Source organism: Molothrus ater, chromosome 8 (assembly GCF_012460135.2).
Source record: "Molothrus ater isolate BHLD 08-10-18 breed brown headed cowbird chromosome 8, BPBGC_Mater_1.1, whole genome shotgun sequence".
NCBI lineage: Eukaryota > Metazoa > Chordata > Aves > Passeriformes > Icteridae > Molothrus > Molothrus ater.
Genome location: NC_050485.2, coordinates 27,923,464 through 27,944,766, shown reverse-complemented (window position 1 = coordinate 27,944,766; position 21,303 = coordinate 27,923,464). Strand labels below are relative to the sequence as shown.

General features: G+C 48.7%; 1 protein-coding gene across 4 annotated transcripts in view; it reads left to right on the top strand.

The window, feature by feature from the left end:
* The window catches only part of AFAP1L2 (actin filament associated protein 1 like 2), a 66,920-nt gene that overhangs the window by 34,261 nt on the left and 11,356 nt on the right, over positions 1–21,303 (top strand). The window contains exons 2-7 of one of the 4 annotated variants that reach the window (XM_036385895.2): positions 6,194–6,322; positions 6,838–6,915; positions 9,864–9,955; positions 13,841–13,931; positions 18,244–18,327; positions 20,628–20,830. In XM_036385895.2, coding sequence (XP_036241788.1) covers positions 6,194–6,322; positions 6,838–6,915; positions 9,864–9,955; positions 13,841–13,931; positions 18,244–18,327; positions 20,628–20,830 — 677 coding nt within the window. Of the gene's footprint in view, positions 1–6,193; positions 6,323–6,837; positions 6,916–9,863; positions 9,956–13,840; positions 13,932–18,243; positions 18,328–20,624; positions 20,831–21,303 lie in introns of all 4 variants that reach the window. The other 3 variants (XM_036385894.2, XM_036385897.2, XM_036385896.2) reach the window with 3 other exon arrangements.

Sequence of the window (21,303 nt, the reverse complement as noted above, 5' to 3'; positions counted from 1 at the left end):
CTAGTGCTCCCAAGGAGAGTGTGAATCCAAGCAGTGCTGGATTTTAGGTGCATTAATAGAACACTCTGGGTGGGGTTTTTTTCTTTCTTTCTTCCCTGTGACCTCTCATTGTGTCTAAAAATCAGACGGCTTTGTGACAGTGGTCATAGCTGTCTGACACTTGTCTGGCTTATTAGGGAGACTCTGAGAGAAGTTCTCCAGTTTTACAGTTTTCTTATTTTGAGGGATTTTAGCTTGTCTCAGGATTATGAATTTCGCCTTTTGTTTTGTTTAATCTAGCAGTGATTCTCCAATGAGAAAGTTCATTGTCTGCCAGAAGCTTAGAGGGGTTTTTGTGGGTTTTCCTTTGAAAAACACAGCACTTCTCATTTTGCTGTGGGGAGATTTCTTTTCTTCTATGATTATTTATATATTCATAATTATTTTTCTGTGGGTGAAAGAAACATTTTCAACTGGACAACAGTGGGCTGGGCTTTTTATTCTCTTCCCATGAAAAGCAAGAAGATGGAAGGCTAGCCAGTCATTACAGGTGCAAGTTCAAGAGAAGAAAATAATTTTTTCTGGTGGTCTAAACCAAGGTGGCAAACCTGGTCACACTAAGTCTGAGTGCCTTGGTCTGCACTCACCTGGTTTATTCTGCTCATCGCCCTGGGTGAATGCTGGTGGGGTTTCAGTAGGATGGGGCTGCCTTCCAGAGGAGCAGCTCTCTGGGATTCAGCAGGGATGTTGCTGCTTCTCAGTGTATTTGGATGAACCATCTGCCAGCTGTCCTTCCCTGCCCTGCATTGCCAAAGCCAGCAGACCTGGAGCGGGGCAGAGGAGCCAAAGCATTGCTGCTCCCTTTTCTTCCCTGCTCCCCTGCACGGCCCTGCAGCCAGCAGGGCGAGGAGGGCTGGTTTGTCTGAGGGAGGATCTGCTCTGCTGGTCTGGAAGGTGGCCCAGTGTAGGGGTCATCCAGCTGTTACAGCTGTCACCATCCACACATCTGCCTTTCCTCACAGCTGGGGAGAATGGCCTTCTCTAGCTGTAACCGTGGGTGACTTTTCCCTCTTGCAAGGCCCAACTGTTACTGTAAAACTCCAAATTAGCCAGGGAGGCCTGGGCTGGGTGCTCCTCTGACAGCACTTGCTATTCAGCAGGCTGAATGCTGCCTCTGTGCCTGCCTGTCCTCTCTGCACGCTCCTCAGCTGCCCTATTCATCTTGTGCAGCCAAGGAAGAAAGAGAGCAGGGCTGGAAAGGAACTGCTGTCTGCCAAAGCAGCCCCTGGGGAATCCCAGTGCTGCCAGCCAGGGCTGGGCAGTGGGAAGTGGGAAAGGCTGAAAGGCTGCCATGGGATGCAGTGCAAGGTGGAGGCAGGCTGGGGAGGCTGGGTGTGGGCAGGTACCTCAGGAACCCCTCAGGAGCTCCTCTGCTCCTGGGGCTGGCTTTTTCATGGCTCACAATGCTGTTACCAGTTCTACTGCCTCTGGAGTTTCTGGGATTTTTGGAGCAGGAGTTTTGGCACAGCACAGACTGCAGGTATTTGCTTGGTGCCTGAATGGAGTTGTTTGTCAGCAACTTAGCCCAGCTCCTTCTAGGAGGGAGGGGTGAATCCAGAAGTACCAAACCCAGACTCTGCTTTGGGCAGGAGGGTGGAATATCTCTCAGCACTTTGGGATCCATGGATGGGGGGGTGGAAACACAATCCCCAGGCTGGGATGTGGGAAAGCTAGTTTATATTCCTGATCTGCTGAAGAATATGCCCATACCCTTGGACCAATCACTTAATCTCCCAATGCCTTAGTTTCCTGTTAGCAAATGATACTCCTTATCTTTCACCTCTCATCTCAGCAGAGGAAAGAGTTTGTCCTTTAGTATATATCTCGTTACAGTTCTTTGTCCGGTGGCTGGGGCCCCTCTACCTTGATAAAATAAGTAATTGGATTTAGATTAAAAGGTCTAATACAATCCAGTGGTTACTGAAACACTTGAATGAAAGTTCATTCAGAGCCTGTCTTCCCATTTCCTCATAAGGCCAAGACATGAAGTAATTAGATGTAGACATAGGTTGTTATTGTAGCACCATGACAGAGATCAGTGGTTATTAGTAGGAATGGCTTTTATAATCTAGTTTAATGGTCATTTACCTTTCAGTGACCTTGGTGTCAGGCAAAATTGGCAGCTCTTTTGCAAGGAATGTGCTTCCTCAATGAGGGCTTTGCAAGCTGTTTCATTTTTTGGCTCTGGGCTCTCATGAGCTAGGATAGACACTGCTGCAATGCAAGAGACTTTCAGTCTGCAAAGAAAGGCACAGGCTCCTGCCAAAAGAAGCCCTTTTCAGTGCTGTCCTGCTGCCACTGAATTGCTGTTGGAACAGATCAGTGTTCAAAGCATCTCTTTGCTTATTGCTGAGACCAGAGTTGCAGCCTTCAAACTGAGAGAGCCTGTGCTGCTCAGGGGCAGCCCAGGAGCTGCTGTAAAATGGGTTCCATTGTCTAGGAGTAAAGAAGGGAGAACATATCTCATCATCCAGTTAAGTGCATGCAAAAAGGAAGAGCTGGTAATTCTGCCTGTAACCCCCACCCTGAAAGTCCTTATACATCAGTAGAGATGTGATATTTCTATGTATTTCAAAGTACCATCCTTTCAGTGATGATCATCCACTCACTGCAGATGCAAATCACTCAAGTTTCCCATTGACTGTGATGCTTCTGTGCTTCTCTCCATCATGTGTTGAGAAATTGCTGTGGGTTTTATCCAGTTGCTGATGTCTTTTTGCCATGGAGAAGAACACGGCATGAGCTGTGCTGTCATTTCTGATGGCACCCCAGGTCTGTGGCCATGCTTTTAGGGAACTGGAGCAGGTCATATCCTGGTGCTTGAGGGGACTGGATTCAGTGCAGGTACTCACAGTGACCTTGGCCAAGCCTCTTCATTTTTCTGACAATCTAAACCTTAGAGGTAATCCCTGTTTTCTGTGAAGGGGGCTGAATTTTTGTAAGATCTGTGAAGCTCTTTGTTTGAGGTGGTGCCAGAAATATTGCTGAAGTCACAAAGAAGTGCTATGAGAGTTGAGAAGAGCAATACAGCAATGGAAAAAGTTACAGAAAAGCATCTGAGAATTCCTCTGCCTTATGACTTAGGCTTCTGTCTACTTCTGATCTCTCATCCTGCTGCTCACAGCCATACCATTTTGGAAATATGTTCCTTGGATCTGTAACTATTGCCCTGCAGAGCAGGAATCATCTCTTTATGTGCTCTCATTTCTAAACTGCTAAGATAAGGAGAGCAAAACCATGCAGCTCGGAGGAGAACCATTTGTTTCAGGCTCTTTGAAAAGCCACCAGCCTGGTTTTGCCATGAGTGTGGTTCATCCATACATCACCAGCACAGCATGATTGGTCTTCAGCTGAGATCAAGCAGTCTGGAGAGAGATCAATCTCAGGATTCTGACTTCCAGCACTCAGAATCCTGAGATGCTTTAATGTACAAGGGTTATCAATTGTTTCTACTGCTGGGACCTGCTGTGATAGGGGCTTGCACAGAGGATCTTACAGACCCTCTTAGTATTAATTCATTTTACTTCTCACACACATCAGTCTCTGATAAGTATTAGCTTGTTCTCCCTCTGGTAGGAGAGAAGGAATGGTCAGTGGAAGGTTTTGGGTTTTTTTTGCAGGTATCAGGTTTGGATTGGGAATGTCCAGCTGAGGTGAGGGAGATACTTGCATAGAAGCAGATGACAGAATTAACCTCTCTCGAGTCCCTGAAGTCTGAATCCACTGAGGTCTGACAGAGTCTTTCCACTGACCTCTGTGGCCCCAGGATCACATCCCAAATGAGCTGCTTTGAGTCACTGGAAGCCTGAGTTCAGCTTTGGTGGGCTGGAAAATGTAACCTACTGTATGGGCTCTGCTATTCATCAGGGCTCAGCCCTGTGTGTGTGCTAGCTGTGGATGCCTGGGAGAAGAATAAACTCATTTTCTGCAGTCTGGGGGTGGAGGAGGGAATGGGAATTGTACCCTCTTCCCTGCAAACCCACTGTTGTGACATCCACATGGGCAGCTGCTTCTGAAGCTTCAGATTAAGGTTAGGTGTCCTTGGTGCTGTGGTTTCTGGTATCATCCCTGCCACATCAATGTGCTGTGCAGCTGGCCTGACCAGCAGGACCTGACCTCAGTCTGAATTTTCTGAAGGGGGCCACTGAAGCAGATGAGTTTAGCAAGGCTGTGATTTACCATGGGCAGTTTCCTCAAACTTGGAAGAAGCAGGGTCCCTGAAGCTTTAGAGAAGCCAGTTGTGAGTAGGTTTGACACCATTCATTGCTTGTTGGCATCCAGCAGTGTTAGCAGCAAATGCTACCTGTTTCCTCACAGCTTATGGGGAAAAATAAAAGCTTCTGTTTCTTGAGGTGATTCTTGTTTTCTCTGGGCAAAACAGAAGCTAGCAAAGTTAACCTTTAAGTTAGCACAGCATGATGCAGGTGTTTTCCATTCCCTCGTGGCCCAAATCAGACCAGAAGAGAATTAATTTGGTGTAGAGGGTATAGAGTGAAGTGTGAATAACTACAAGTTGGTTGGTTGCTCTGGAGCTGTTATTGACTGGTCTGGAGTCATTAGGCTGTCTTACAGTCAGTCTGGTGAAGATTAATTCAGTTTGAGAGAAGTAGCAAGTTGTTTCAATTAATGGCCAGCAACATAAACCTTTACAGTGTAATTTATTTATCAATCTTCTAACATGCATTTACCCCAGGAAGGTTGCCTGGTGGCTAAAGATAGATGAGTAGGTAGGTGATGGCTTTCTCCTGCCTTTAAAAAAGTGACCTTGAATGTGGTAGCTCTTTAGCTAGAACTGCTCAGATGCTTTGTGTTATGAATCCAAAGTGTTAATTAACACTTTCCTAGGGAGTGAGCTGTCACTCACAGGGGCTCCATGGGATCAGCAGTGTGGGGATGCTGTGAGTAGAGGGAAGGGAGCATTTCCCCGCTCCAGCCATCCCACAGCTCCCTGTGGAGTGCTCAGGGGTCATTGCAGGGTGGTGGTGGCCAAGCCAAGCTTCACTGCCCATCCCTGCAGCTCCTCAGCACCGGGCAGCCATGGAGAGGGGCAGCAGGGGCGCCTCCAGAGGGGAGGAGCAGTCCCAGCCGGGTTTGGGATGTTTTTCCCACACGCTGTCCCTCCCTCCACATAATAATGCTCTGTTATTTCCTCCTCCTGCCCCTGCTGCTAATTAGCCCACGATGAACTCTGGTGTGAACAAAAGCAAGCAATTAAGAGTCTGTTGCTGCAGCGTGAGCCCTGTCAGAGCAGTGATTTGTTGGTGGCAGGGCTGTGCAGCACCTCCTCAGGAGGAAAACAAACCCATTAGGCTGGCTCAGCTGGGCAGTGCCTGTCCCAGCTCCTTGCTCTGGGTGTGCAGGGGTGCCTTGGGTGCAGCAGGGTCCCTGAGGCCCTGAAAGATGCTGCTGAGTCTTGTGTCCTCAGCTTCACGTGATACAGTGGGTCTGTGGTCACTGCCCAAGCAAGGTGGCTTGGGAAGTTACTGCAATGTGATTTATGGATGTGAGGAGGTGGGGATTTTCTTTTTGTTTCTTTTTGGAGCACACACATAGACATTTTCCAGTTAATGCAGACAGAGAAATAACGGTGGAATGAAACATAAAATCGTTGAGTGGTTTGTGCTGGAGGGGACCTTAGAGATCATCTAGTTCCAGCTTCCTTGCCATGGGAAAGGACACCTCCTGCTACACCAGACTGCCAGGGCCCCATCTCCCCCACATAAGGAGGAGGCTTAGAAAGAAGCAAAAATCAGGATTTTTGGTAGGTCCCAAGCCAACTGAGGTTTGAATGATATTTGCCAGGACTCAAGGTGCATGGATCAAGACCTTGCAAGCTGCCTTCGTGTAATCTCAGCCCCAATGCTCAAAATCTCTTCAGGTTGTCTTTACTTGAGCAAGAAGTTCTAATGGAGGAGAACAGGTATTTACATGGGATTTCACTGATATGTGAACAGACTAAGGGAAGGTGGAGATTTTTTGGTTTAAGACTCACTTCCTTTCCAAAGCCAGAGGCAGAGTTCAAGCTGGAAAATTAAATATGAACTATTCCTGGGCAGAAAAAGCAAAGGATTTTGGAAATCATAGAATTAACATATGTCTCTTTTGACACACCAGCCAGCTGCTTTGCCAACAGTTGTCTCTGTTTCTGTTGTAGCTCTCGAGCAGCTGCTCACAGAACTTGAAGATTTTCTGAGGATACTGGACAAGGAGAACTTGAGCAGCACTGCTGTGGTGAAGAAGAGCTTCCTCTCTGACCTTCTGAAAGTCTACACCAAGTCCAGTGGTACAGATGAGGAAAACCAAGGATGGGGTGCTGGGCTGTCATGGGAATTGCTCTGGAGGCCTGAAGCAACATTTTCCTGGCCGCTGGTGGGAAGGGGAGACATGAAAATTAGAAGGAGAAAATGAAACTGAGTTTATTTTTGCAGTGACCTCTAATTGTTTATGTAAAATTACTATAGTTATGTGTCCAGCTTTACAAGCAAAGGATTCTCAAGATTCCTGATCCTTTCTGTTTTCTTTATTAAACCTTAAGTTTATTTAATCCACTTTGTAAGATACACAGGATGTACTGTTTGGCCAAGTTAATGTTTAAGTAGAAATTTTAACTTAACGGAATTTCCTGACCATAAAGCACTTAATTTTTCTGCTTTTTATTATTGCTTGGGGTTTTTCCTGCACGTTGCCTCAACCAAATGTGCTCAGCAGAGACACTTTTTACATCTGCCTTTGTGGAAAAACTTAGCAGTATGAAAGCAGCATGTGGGTAAAGAGTTCACTTTTCCCTTTGTTTTGCAGGTGGCGATGAGGAGTATATTTATATGAACAAAGTGACAGTCCATAAACAGCAGGGTGACCAAGAGAAACAAGACCAAGGTAGGGAGCTGAAGATTGATGGTTTCATCGTGTCTCGGGGGATGATGAAGGCACACAAGGTTACAGCCTTGCCCTGGCAGCTCTGAGGGCTGAAGCAGCTGCTGGTTGTGGAAGGGCCATTTTCATAACATTCCCTTGGAAATAGTGGTCCTTGCCAACACTGTGAGGTTATTCCTGGAAGTAGCACTTTGGAGGTCTTTATTTTGGGACAAAAATGTTGCCTTCTAAGGCTTGAAGCTCCAGTGCCTGAAATATTCAAGGAAGCCTTCGTGCTTTCTTTGGCCACAAAACAAGTCACTTTTTGCATCTTTGAGACCTTGAAAGTGTATTTCTGGTTTGCTGTGCTGCTCTGCCCTGGCCCAGAGGGTCTGTGCAGTCACAGCCTTGTGAGGTGAGTTTGGGCTCAGCCCTCACCATCTGCAGGGACAGAGCTCCTTCATCTCCCAGGGATGTGGGAGCTCTGCAGAGGTAAAGGCTGAGAAATCAAACCTTGGTGAAATACTTGTTCCCAATTTAGTTTTCCCAGGTTTTGGATTTGTAACACGGCAAAGAACGTAATTGTCTGAAAATGTCTTCCTCTTTGAAGTTCACCATGAAAGAGGTTGCTGGTAGTTGCATGGAGAGAGAGAATTAGTGACACACATTTTTAAATGCACACCTACACAGAGGCTGATCCTACCCCAGAGTTTCCAGTGCAGAGGGATGAGACAAGGACTCATCAGTGCAGCCTGCTGCTGATGTGCTGGTCCTGCAATAGCTGGGATCATCTCACTTCCACAGCTGTTTGTTTTGGTTTTGTTTCTTTGTGGTGTTTTGGGTTTTTTTTTTTTGTTGTTGTTTATTTGGTTTGATTTGTTCTTTAAACTACCTGCAGCCAAACTTGGGCTAACTTCAAATGCCTCTGAAGACAGGATATGCTCCCAGCTGACACGTGCAGCCCCAGTGTGAGCTCCAGACAGGGTGATGCTGTAATGCTCTAAATTGGGATCACACAGCCTCCCAGCAGCTGAGCAGCCACAGAAACATCTCTTTATATAAGTTCTCATTTGGGTGGATAAAGCAAAGCTTGCACTGATCCACCATGCTCAAACACAGGGAAAATTTCAGGCTCTTTATTTTTAGAGGTGGTTCTTTTGTTTCAGGCTTTTCCCTTTCAAGGCCATGACTCTGCCCACTCAGTCACTCCCTGTGGGACCTGGCACCTCTCTCTTTCTGTTTTCAACAACTTCCCTATTCCAAGTAAAACTGCTGAGTTATTTGGGAATGCTGAGGTCAGTGAGACACAGGTGTGGGGTCTTAGCCACAGCTGCAGCTGGGTGCAGAGCCCTGGTCCTGCCTCTGTGACTGGATGGAGAGGTGCCTGCAGGTTCAGCTTGAGTGGATGGAGGGGGCCCAAGTGCCCACTAGTCTAATATTGATCTTCCAGTGATGACACAACTCCCTCTGTCCCTTTTATCCACTGCAATTCCATGCCTGTAATGGGACTGGGGACACACTTCTGTGCCTGAGCTGACAGGAACCTCTCATGCTCTGCAGAGCTTCAGCAGCACAGGGTGAAATGCTTTCCAAAGTCCATCACCTCCAAAAGTCACCCCTCCAAATTTTAAAATATGCAATTTCTGCACAAAAATGTATTTCCCTGCTCCTCTTTTCTACTTGCAATCCAGTGGTAAGGATTTAAGCAGAACAGGCACAGCTTTTGAGATGCCTTCCTGGGGCCCAGTAATTGAATTCCCTGCACTGGATGATGAAGGCACCATCATTTATGGATCCCATTTACTCTAGAAATGCAGCAAGTCTCTACCCAAGTGCACAGGGCTCTTCAGTGAGCCAAATGCCACCTCCTCCTCAAAGTCAGCACAAAGGGGCAGGAGTTTGGGAGGTGGGACTGGTGTGAAGGGCTCCTCGTGTGGCCACAGTGATCCTCTTGTCCCAAATGCCAGGTGACATTCACTTTTACAAGGAACAGAGAGTACAGATAAGTAACAGCTAGTACAGATGTGAATTTCAGCAGGATTTTGGATGGTTTTTTGTTTTCCTTCCTTCTTCTAAGTCCTCTTCAAGCTGCAGCTTTTAGAGAGGCATCTTTATCAGAGGACACCTGCAAAATGTTAATGCTTGTCTAGGGAAAAATATTCCTGCCCTCCCACCCCAGTAAGGGAACAGTCTGTGATTTGTGATGCTGGCCTGTGTGGCTGGAGAAGGAGGGGGTGCATCCATCACTGCACTATCTCAGAGGTCATGGGATTTGGGCACTCACTGAGGCCACCCAGGAGTTCTGTGGTAGGAGAAGGGGACTGAACACAAGTTTTCTGAGCCTTCAATGTACCCTCCAGATACTGAATCACTCTGCATCCAGCTGCTCAGAAAAAGTGACTTTCCAGAGGCAGACAGGGATCACCTGGAGCAGTTCTGCTGCCACATGCCACATCTTTGGCCTGGGCTGCTTCAAGAGCAGCCCTCCCTTGAGCAGTGATCACATAAGCCACTGTGCACTTAGCTGAGCAGCCACCTTTGCAGTTTGCCCTGGAGCAGGGTGGTGCTGGACCCATTTTTTGGGAAAGGTGGCAGAGGAGCAGACAGTCACTGACCTGTCTGCTTGCAGGGATCAGAGCTGGCATGGACTAAACTGCCCTGGGCCTCCAGGCACTGTGTGGTGCCTGCCCATGCTGCTTCTCCAGACCCTCCAAAGTGTCAGCAGTGGGTCTGGCCTTCACAGTTTTCCCTCCAGAAGGAAAAAGATGCCCTAAAACCAGAGGTCAGCTGGGTCTCCCAGTGCCACGTTCCTGGCTGTGGCCTGAAATGCCACGGTGGCCCTGCAGCCCTGCCTGTCATTGTCACTGTGCTCCCCACTGGAGTAGCATCCTGCTGCTCAGCACAGCCCAGGGCAGCAAGTGCTCTGCTGGGAGAGGCCACATGCCACCTGTGTCGTTGTTTCTGCCTTGCAGTGCTGGATCAGAAGAACTCCCTGACCAATGGAGACTCAGGACTGCATTTGTCACCTCCTCAGAAGAGCCTGCCAGACCTCCCCCCTCCAAAGGTAAATACCTCACAGCCTTTGCTTTTCCCTGCCTCAGCCTGGGGCTCTGAGCCCCTTGAGGCTTTGCTGTGCAGCACAGCTGGGTGGAAACACCTCTGCCTGTGTATGATGGTGAGGCAAAGAGTCCTGGTGAGCTTTATTTTAAAAATAACAACAAAACATTGAACTAGGCATTTCCAGCTGCATGTTTCATGTTTACAAAGACTGTGGGCCAGTGTGTGCTTGGTGCAGCCCCTGGGCTGGCTGGACACCCAGGAACCCCTGTGGTACCCAAATCTTGTGCTCAGGTGGATCAGGCAGCTGTGGGAGCTCCCCATGAGTGCAAACTGGGCTGTGCTCCCTGCCAGGGAGACCCACATAACCCATTGCATGGGCTCAAGGAAGGAGAAGAGAGGTTTTCAAAGAAGCAGAGGTGGTGATGACTCTCAGCTTCTGCTTTGGAAATCTCTCCTGGGTTGTAAATCAGCTGTGCCTTAGAAAAGCCAGGCACCCCTTAGCTGCAGGGTAGGGCAGTACCAGCACCTCCCTTGCTGCCAGAGCCTTCCTCAGCTTGGCCATTGCCACAGGTTTGCTCCCAGCTGGAGCACCTGGTGCTGCCTGCACTGGGTGCTGGGGCTGCTGTGGATGTGCAGCCCACAGGTCTGTCAGGAGGAGCTGCTGGCTCTGGGGTTTCTCTGTAGGGCAGCTCTAACTCAGTTAAACCCCATTGTCTCTGTGCCAGGAGCCAGCCCAGCTGTCCCAGACACTGGTCATGCTCGAGCCCCTGATGCTGCTGTTCAGTAGTTGGTGCAATGTGGGAATTGCTGTTAGCTGGGATGTCAGGGTGTGAAAGGGAAGGAGGGCAGGGAGCAGGCATGGGGAGGAGGAGGAGGAGGCGTGAGGAGGATGGGGTGGTGCATCCATCAGCCACGAAGAAGGATCTGCTCTTTGCCCAGGAAGGAGGATGCAGGGTGAGGCCCCAGGACTTTTGCCCAGGGATCTGTGTGGCTCAGCTGGAGGAGCTGGGGCTAGGATGGGATGCAGCTGACAAACCCTAGGATGCCTGCTGGGAGCTGCTCCAGCCCCAGAGGGCTCTGCCCTTGCAGAGGGCTGGAGCTGGAGTGCCTGGGAGCAGTGGCCAGAGCAGGAACCTCTGTTTAGCTCTTGTATTTCATGGTGGGCAGGAGGTGGAATGAAGGCACCAGTGGGGAAGCAGCAGCAAGGTGTCCCCAAGGCATTTCTCTTGAGCTTGGTGCAGCCCAGCTTTCTGACTGGGCAATCAGGAAGTTAAGTGAGGGAATTAAAAAATTCCCTCAAAAAATGAGGGAATTAAAAAAAAAAATAGTCTCAGATTTCAGCTGAGAAGGGCACCTGTCCTCTCCCAGACCTGTGCTAGGAATTTCCTTCTAGCAGCTGCTTGGCACTGGAGTTAACCTCCCTTGGATGCAGCAGTCAGGAGCCTCCTCATGTGAGCATCTGAGTGTCAGTGAGCTTTGGCAGCAAAGATATCTGAGTGTCCTTCAGGGAACAGGGCTGGGGAGAGCTTTAATGAGTGGAAATTGCTGTTAGGGGGAAATGGATCTTCCCTGTCTGCATTTGCAGCTCCCAGGGCAGGCAGGAGCCACAGCCAGCTGGGCAGTGCAGGGTGGAACACAACTCCTTGCACAGAAACTGAGAGGTTAGGAGAGGAATTCAGATTAGATCTGTTTTTGCTCTGCAGATTTTTCTGTGGTTTGGTGGCACTCAGGCATCCTGTGGTGTTGCTCTACACTTGCCTCTTGAGGCATGGAAGAAATATGGTGATAAAGCTCTGCACAGCCAATTGTCCCTGGCAGCCACTGGGCAACCCAGCAGGGGTGGCCCACCTGGATCCCACTGATTCCTTTGGATTTGCCCCAAAACAACCTTTAAACCATGAGTTCTGCATGCCTTGGTGACCTCTCCTGTGCTGCAGCTCTGCTTGTTCCTGCCATCCACAGGGAAGGTCCTGTGGTGGGGATGCAAACACCCAGGGTGGTGATATTTGCATGCTCATCGTGCCATAATGCAACAGGCAAATGTTCTGCAAGGGCCAGCGTGGGTAAATAACACAATTTATAACCTTTGACTGAAGTTAGAGAGTAAACCACACCCCTGGGGAAAGAGGAGACAAAACAAATACCTTCTGGTTAACCAAGGTGCACCCTGTAGGAAACCTCATTGTCTGTAGGAAACCAAACAGAGCAGCCCCTTCCCTGACAGTTGTGGGATGGTGTTAAAAAAACCCACAGCATTTCTTTGTGTAGGCAATTTCTTTATGGTCACAGCCCAAAGTGAGCTGGCTACACACAGGAGGCCACCACAGATGGCAATTACAGACACATTTCCTAGCCAGGGAAGGGATTAGGTAAAGCCCTGGAGTGACTGGGTTTGTTTTTGTTTCTTTAATGCAACACATTAGGACAAGAAGTTCCTAAACCTTTTAAGTGTTTGGAGGGCAAGTGTTTTCCAGCAGTGTTCTACGTGCCTCTGGAAGGAAAGTCCAGGCTGCTCACAGCATCTGGCAGACCCACATGAGGACTTTGAACACTGGGGAAATTTGGGAGGTTGGCAGAGCCACAGGCAGCTCGTCCAAGTGGGAGCAGACGTGTGACTTTGGTGTGGCCAGGGTTGCTCACTCCCTTTGTGGGCAGCTGTTGGCCAGAAAATCTCTTCCTTCAAAGCCTCCTTTCTGCTGCTCAGCACCAGTAGCTGCTGGTGGAAACAGCCAGGGCAGGATGGGCAGCTTTGCACCTGCATTTGATGATGTTGGCATGACCTGCAAACGGGCTGGTCCTGCAATGCTGGTGCACAGCTGGCCCCTCTTCCCCAGGGGGCAATTGTGGGCTGGCAGAATTCATGATTTGTGACCTTCAACACTGCTCTCTCTGCTAAGAGACCTGCCCCTCCTCCTGGGGGGAGTGGGGCTTCAACCCTGGGCATCCTGGCAGGGTTTGCACAGCCTCAGCCAGGGCAGCTGAAGCCTGGCAGGACAGAGCATCCTGTTGTCAGCTCACTGAGGGTGGTTACACCTCACTGGGAGCAGGGAATGCTGCTGTCAGGTCAGGGTGGGAGATGGGATGCCAGGCATTTGGGAAGACATAAGCTCTGTGCTCTGATCTGTTCATGCTGCTGCTCTGCTCTCTCATGTCCAACATCTCTCTGAATCACCTGAAAAGTAAAAAGTTTGTTTCTTCACTTTTTTTCCCCTCATGTATTGATATTTCTAAAGGATCAAGGCATGTTTTTTCTGCCAGCCCTTGCTTGTGCTTAGGGAGGGGTTTGGCAGGCGCCACAGGGATTTTCCAGCACTTGGACTCTTTTCAAAGGCTTATTTTCCATTGGTGTTGTTTATCCATTTCCTTCACTTTTTGTTAAGAGCACAATTAAAGATTCCCAATATAGTTCCTAAGGCAGAGATTTTTTGTTGTTAGTTTCTATCAGTCAGGGACTTGGAGACACAACCAGAGCTGCTCAGGTTGTGTTTCCAGTGTAAAGCCAGGGTTGCACCAATTGTCCTCACTTCTGGTTCCCTGATAAGATAACCCAGATCTTATATAACCCATGGCACAGAGGACCATCCCCAGGTACCATGGGCAGCTTAGGGGGGGGTCAGTGCAGCAGGCAGAAATCTCAGTCAGGGTAAGGCTGATGGTTGCAATTGATCAACTATGAGTTGATCTCCCTAAGCAACATAAAATAAAATAACATTTATGATGCAATTATACAGTAATTTCAATTTATATTTGAGCTAACTCTACCACATCTAACAGATTTCATCCACTGGGATGCACTTGAGTGCTAAAAAAAGGGGGAAAGGACGTCCCATTGTTTTGGTGGATGTGCTTTTACTTTAAATCATGTTTATTTTATGTGTTTTTTCTGCAGATTCTCGAAACAAAACAACCAGCAGTGCCCAAGATTGAATCCCCAGAGGGATATTACGAAGAGGCTGAGCCCTATGACATCTCTGTAAATGGTATATCCCAGCTAACCCTTGGGAGGGGGTTTGTGTGGGAGGTGGAGGACTTGAGAGTTATGAAAATCAGTAAATGAAAGCACTGATAGTTCGTACAGCTTTTGGGACAAATTTGTTTTCTGCTGCTCATCACATTTGATATTACAGACCTAATGCTAGCTGGAAAGCAAAGACTGCTGAATTGCTCCAATTTTGAACTTTCCTTTAGAAGTTAGTAATATGTTTGGGTCAATATATTGTCAGTGTAAAATGTTAGAAACCATTGTGGGTCCTGTTTGTTTTGGTGGTTTTCTGGCAGATAGGCTGCAGCCAAACACAGGTTTCTATTCAGGACTGAGTGGTGAAGCTGTGGTGGCTTGCATTCGTGTCCTAGTGCTCTAATTGTCCCCTTGGGGCTCAAAATCCATGGCTCTGCTGCTCTGTTAGGAGTGATAACCATTTTTATAATTGGCTCTTTATTCAGCTCTGTCTCTTGTGGCAGTTTAGCCATCTGTAAGCTTGATTAGAGAGCCACACTTGGTGTGAGGGCAGAGCCTGTGGGTTCCCTTGCACACACCCTCAGTGCCTGGGACAGCACCCCAGCCACATCCCCGAGCAGGGCCACCCTTGCCTGTCCCCTGTGGGCTCCCCACCCTCTGGGAGGAGGCTGCTGCATGCTGAGCTCCCACATTCTCACTTTTTGCACTGCGTTCCTGCATCCTTTTGTTGGACACCCATCGCTGAGATTGCCTTCCTGTGATCTGATAGCAGAGCTGATCTTGTCATGGCTTTCTAATCCATTTAAACCCACATGAGACAGATCCTATCACCCCTCTGCAGGAGCAGATCTCTGCTCATCAGCCTTGGCTGCAGCAGAGTGTGTGGCATGGGCACAGCTGAGTGGCAAGAGTCAAGGCAAGCAAAGGAGTGAGTGTTAAGGGTGACAGATTTGGATCTAAAGCCTTGGCTGTTGGATCTGTTAATCTGAAATTAACACCTTATAAAATGTTTCTACCTCTGCTTTGCCAAAGCCAGTGAATGGAATCCACACCCTGTAATTCAATAAACCAGCCTCACGGTTTATTTGAAAACTTGAGTTAGTCACACCTAAGTGATCCAGTCTGCCTGGAAGCACTCACACCTTCCTGAACAATCAGTGGAAAATCAGAAACCGCCTCTCACAATATGCAGGGGAAAAAAATGAGATGAATTTTCTACAGCACAGGAAGGACATGGACCTGTTAGAGTGGATCCAGGGGAGGGCCACCAAAATTGCCAGAGAGAAGGAACAGCTCTCCTGTGAGGAAAGGCTCTGAGAGCTGTGGTTGTTCAGTCTAAAGAGAAGTCTCTGGGGGCAAGAGCTGATAAGGGAGCTGATAAGAAACATGGGGACAAACTTTAATAGGGCACATAGTGACAGCAGAACAGAGGGGGCTCAGAGCCTGCCTAAAAACTATAAAGCTTCAACCTTTTTGTTGAAATTGAGCCACCCTGCAACCAGAAATTGAAGAATTATGATGTCCAATGCACAGCAGACAGAGCCAAGCAGTACAGTGCTGCTGGGTTGAAGAGTCATGGGAAACACATTGGATGTGTTGGATGGCACATGGGGTGGCTCTGAAGTTTGGGTGAGCTTTGAGTCATCCAGGGCAGGGGCCTTCTATGCAAATAATTCACATTCACTTCAGGCACAATCCAGTTTGACAGATAGTATAGAATGATAAAACTTTAGTGAAAAGTAGCATAACTTAAATATTGCCTGACATTCCCAACTTCATCTGGGAGAAGCTGGGTCCCCTCCAGCCCCAGTGTGAGGTACTGGGCTTTGAACAGGAAGATGGTGCCCAGCTCAGATGGGAAGGGGCTCAGGCTCATCATGGCCAGGGTGAAAGGTGCTGTTCAGTGCAGAGGAGAGGTCCCCCAGCTCTGCCCTGTGTTTGCTGAAAGGTTTTGGGTCCTGTGGCTGAGGTGAGGGCTGTGGTGCCCTGTGAGTGAAGCCCTGCTGCAGCTGGGGCAGCCCAGGGTGCTGCAGCCTCATCCCATGCCTGCAATGTGAGATAAAGGAGATTTCTTTTTCCCCTCTGCTGCACATTGGGAAAGTGGATAAATTGTTAAGAGCCGTGGCATAAAAAGGCACATTCTGGATTAGCTGGAGTACAGCCATGGATCCATGTGCTGGGATACCCAGCTTGTGTTATCCAGGCAGCTCCAGAACTCACCCTCAGATCAGAGACTTGGCTGGCAGGAATGATCAGTGCACACCCAGCTCCCACCTCTGCTTTTCCTTGGTAGCCTGCTGCTCTGAGATGCAAATACACCCACCACCCACCGAAATCTAGGTCAGTCAGATGCCCAAGGAAATGAGAGATCAGAGTGCTGCAAAAAGAGAAAAGCACAAATGATGGGAGCACTGTCCAAGTGAGGCAGCTCTGGGAGGCTCTCTGTGGCACCAGCAGGCTCTGTGTTTTCCTGAGCACTTCCACAGCTGCAGGTGGGGACAGAAAGCAGCAGAGATGGGGCAGAGGATGCCAGTGATTGCTCACCACTGAGGAGAATGGGGCCTTTGCATCCTGTGATTGCTCAGCCACTGCAGACCCCACCACATCCCTTCTACACAAACCTCCTGGTCTGCTACCAAGTCTGCTTTCTGTGAGGAGGAAGGAAGGAAGGAAGGAAGGAAGGAAGGAAGGAAGGAAGGAAGGAAGCATGGTGAGAATCTCTGTGCTCTTTGGCAACCTCACCTTGGAGGTGGTTCCTGGGGGGATGAGCCAGAAGGGGGAGCAGGGAGAGATGTGGAGCAGCAGGTACATGGCAGGAGAGGCTGTGGGGGCTCAGGAGAAGGTGAAGTGTGCTGTGCTGTGCAGAGGGGAGTGGGCAGTGGTGCTGGTGCCCTGCTTTGCCTCAAGAGATCAGGCTGCAGCATGAGGGCAATCCTGCAGGTCCCTGTCCTGTCCTTTGTTTCAACAAGCACAAGCTCCCCATCCCATCCCATCCCATCCCATCCCATCCCATCCCATCCCATCCCATCCCATCCCATCCCATCCCATCCCATCCCATCCCATCCCATCCCATCCCATCCCTCCCATCCCATCCCAGTAGTCAGTAGTATTTGTACCTGTCCTACACAGTGGTGCTCACTGCTAGCAGGTGATCTGGGACCTTGGTGTGACTGCTGTTGCCAAAGGGCAGTCTGGACATGCCTGGCTTTGCTCTGGCCAAAGATGCCAAAGCCTGACCCCAGGTGCCCCCCAGCCCTCTATGCCTTTCCCCACAAGCTGGGTAGGGAGGGGTGGCAGTCCAGGAAGCTGCTGCTGGTCTTCCATAGAATCATAGAACGGCCTGGGTTGGAAGGGCCTGTGAAAACCATCTCATTCCAACCCTCCTGCCATGTACAGGAGCACCTTTCACAGGGCCAGGCTGCTCAGAGCTCCAGCCAGCCTTGCCTTGAGCACTTCCAGGGCTAGGGCATCCACAGCCCCTCTGAGCAACCTGTGCCTGTTCCTCATCATGTTTGCAGTCAAGGATTTTTCCTGAAATCCAGACTAGACCTACCCTCTCAGTTTGGATCTATTTCCCCTTGTCCTGTAGCTGTAAGCTCTTGTGAGAAGTCCCTCTGTGGTACTTTCTGACAGTGTTACAGCGTGAGCCTTGGAAGACACCCATGTGTCCCCAAACAAATGGGTGTAGTGAGGTCAGACAAAAATAGGAACACGATTAAAATAAGTGGGTGCACTGCCAAGAAAGGACATCAAAGCAAGCCTCCAGATGGGCTGAGGAGATAGAGCTTTCGTGCACCATCAGAGGTGGGACTGTGAGACACTGCAGCAAACCGGGGGTGGATTAATTAAAACCAAGCAAGCGGGCGAGTGTGTGCTGCGTTTCGGGGTCCATCTTTCATCAGCAGCACTCCCACCCCTCCGCTGGGGATGCTCTGCTTTTCATTTTCCAGCTCCAGCAGAGGCTGCTGCCTCCCTTTCCTCTTGGGCTGAAATGTGTTAAAGCCTTATCAGCAGCCTTTGCATAATTGGAGGGTGCGATAAGGAGTGAAACCGGGAGAGGAGCAGCCCCGTGGCTGCCAACTGAGCAATCATTGTTCTGGCTGAAACAGCTCATCAGCCCTGGCTGCTCTTAATTACGATGATGACGATTCTGTTTTAAAGGGAATTGCCTTGTTTGAGGGGATGGGTCGAAAATGCTGTCCCTTTATGAAATCTCAGCATGCAGGGATGGGACAGCCTCACTGGCCAAGGGGATTGAGGCCCTTGTTCTCTGCATTTGCTTATCTGTGGCTTTCTCTCTTTGTCTCCCTTTCTCTTTCTTTTTGACTGTGCAGGTCTTTTTGGTAGGCTTGCTGCGGCTGGACCCAGGCCAGGGTTGCAGGTTACTGAGGGCGTTATTTATGCCACAATAACTATGGGTATGGCATGCTTTCCAAACCTGAAGTGCCTTTTTTAAACAACAACAACAACAAACCCAAAAATACCCCCCAAAAGCTCAGTTTTAGCAAAGATTATCAGGTATCTCCCTGGATTTGCCTGTTACATGCATGGAGGATAACCACCTCTCGCTGTTTTGCACAATGCATTATTTTTTGTGGCTTTCCCTGTGCTCAGGATGACAATGAAGAGAACTTCCCTAGCCTTTATTCCCCTTTATTCTGGTTCTGTCACTGGTGTGGAGCTGATAATGGGTGGTAATGCTGGCTGTATTGACTGGTAGCTGTTTGGTGAAGGATTGAAGGTGCTCCACTGAAGCAAAGTGGCGGTATCAGATGGTCTGAGCTCCCTGCATCATGGAATTTAGCTCCCTGCATCATGGTCTGAGCTTCCTGCATCATGGATTTAGCTCCCTGAGAGCTCATGGGAAGACCCACAGGAAAGCAGAGGTGGCTTTAGATAAAGACATCCAGGACTGTGGCTGCCACCGGTGCCTGAGCTGTATGATTTGGGACTGTGAGCCTTAGTAGTGACCACAGGGTTGTCACAAGCCACCAGGCAAGGCTTGTCCCCATTTGCCAGGTGCACAGCCTGGTAAATGCCTTTCCTTCATGAGGCTGTAGCGGTGTCACCAGGCCAGCAGCTCTTCAAGCAGGGAAGAGCTCATCTCATGAGGAACCACACTTGGGGTTGTGGTTGATGCACAGAAGAGCATCCAGAGCTTCTCAGCAGTAAGGTGGCAGGCTGAGACCTGCTGCTTAGGTAAGGATACCAGAGACTTCCAAAAGAGGCCAGAGGGCCCACGTGGAAAAGGAGGGAATTTTGGAAGATGAGGTTCCCTTAGGCATCCTTGCTGCTGCCTGTGGAAGGGTCCTGTAGCAGTGCAGAGGTTCAGCTCCTTGGTGTTTATAGGTGAGAAACACCTGCACTGTTACTCCATCTGAATTTCTGCCTGTGGACAAGGTCTGCATAGTGGGAATGCACTGAGGTTTCCCATAAAAGTTTTCCCATAAAAGATGGACAGCTTGATACATTGAGGGCTTGGAGATGTGCTCCATTAAGAGATTTTCAAAAGGAGTATTTGCTTTTTAAGAAGTTTTTTAAATTGGTGAAGTTTTGATCACTTGAGGGAGGTTGTAAATTTCACTGGGGGTAAGAGTGTAGCTTTGTTACTGCATTTCAGTTCCTTTTATTTAAAGAACAAATAAACCCAACTGAAACCTTCTTCAGTGAAGCTCCTAATGCCTTTTTCTTTCTCTTTTCTGGCTGCTTTTCTTCTTTTCATTTGCACCAATCTGATAATGTTATTTTTTATGTAGATAGTAAGATTTGGTGAGAATCCAAATTAGATTAAATTCCAGTGAGAGAAACTTAACAGTATTCCTCCATGCTGTTTGGTAGGACAAGAATGCCAAACCCTACACAAATGTTGCCCCAAACTTACCATATTGCTCTGTGAGCTTATGTTGTGACTTAGAGCTCTAAATGCCAGCAGAGCATTGCAAATCCCCCTGCAGTCAGGGAGAGCATTTTCAGTGTTTTTGATGAGCCTGGTACCAGTGATCAGCTGAAAACTCCAAAATTCTGCAATGCCCTAGAGCTGAGTATTGAAAATTCCAACTCATCCCAGTAACATAGCAATCAATTTAAGAATGGACATAAAAAATGTTGTTACTACTCCTCACATTTGCCACTTATGACTAATTTTTGGTGCTGCCACAGTGTATTACTTCAAACCCCCTTGCTGTCCCTTAGATGCTGAGTAGGGAGAGAGGGACTTGTTAGGCCAGAGAGGGGAAGTGAATGACATCTGAAATACAACAGATCATTGCTTGCTGCATGGCCTTGCAAATACCATTTTTACTTCTGGCATTTAGAGGACAAGGGCGGATTGTAGCTTGCTGTTGTTGCCTTAAAAATTGTGTGTGTTTGGCTTGAAGTGGAAAGTAGCAAAAGCATCTTTGGGGGGAAAGCAGCAAACATCAGGAAATGTCTAAGGGAATGTTCTCAGATTTGTGGTCAGCCGAGAAGTGTCTTTTGAGTGTTTGCCAACAGAGGCTATTAGGCACAAAATACTGCAATGAGATTCATATTGGGCTAGAAAGAAAAAAGGCTCTATGAGGGTAATTTCCCTATTAATTATCCTCCTGTAGGAGAGCCTCAAAAGACACATCCCTGCACTGGAAGCTTGTGCATGTGTGAGCATGGCTGAGGGAAGCATTCGACTCAGAGTTATTCTAAAAATTGACTTAATGACAGAGCTTTGCTTTTGTTGTAGAAGATGGTGAAGCTGTTAGTAGTTCCTACGAATCTTATGATGAGGAAGAGAGCAGCAAAGGCAAGTCAGCAACCCATCAGTGGCCATCCCCTGAGGCCACCATTGAGCTGATGAAGGACGCCCGCATCTGTGCCTTCCTGTGGAGAAAGAAGTGGCTGGGACAGTGGGCAAAGCAGCTGTGTGTTATCAAGGACACCAGGCTGCTGGTGAGCAGATCCTCTCCTCTCTGTCTGAAACAGTCTGGTTTTATGAGCTGAGGAAGGAAGTGGCACCTCAGACCATGTTAAATGAGCTGGCAAAAAACAAAATACTCCTAGATGCTTCAAATGCATGTCCTGGAGATTTGGGGATCTTGTTCCTTTTTTAGAAGGAACGTGGGCATGGGATTGCTGAAGGGGGCACAAGGACACATTTGTGACCAAAATCCCAATCCCCCAAAATGTCTAGGGATACTTTTTGGGCAAATGTTTTGAGGTGGTTGAGCAGAAGGGACACTTACCCCAGAGGGCTAACCACATACTTGATCCTGTGTCAGTAGAAGGTATTTCAGAGCATGTGTGCATGCAGTCAGATGTGTGTGTACCTGCACATCAGGGATCTCCTGTGTGCAGTCTGTGCAGACCTGTTAGAACTGTAGGACCTTGCTGTGTTCAGTGCACTTAATGCACGTGGCTGCACG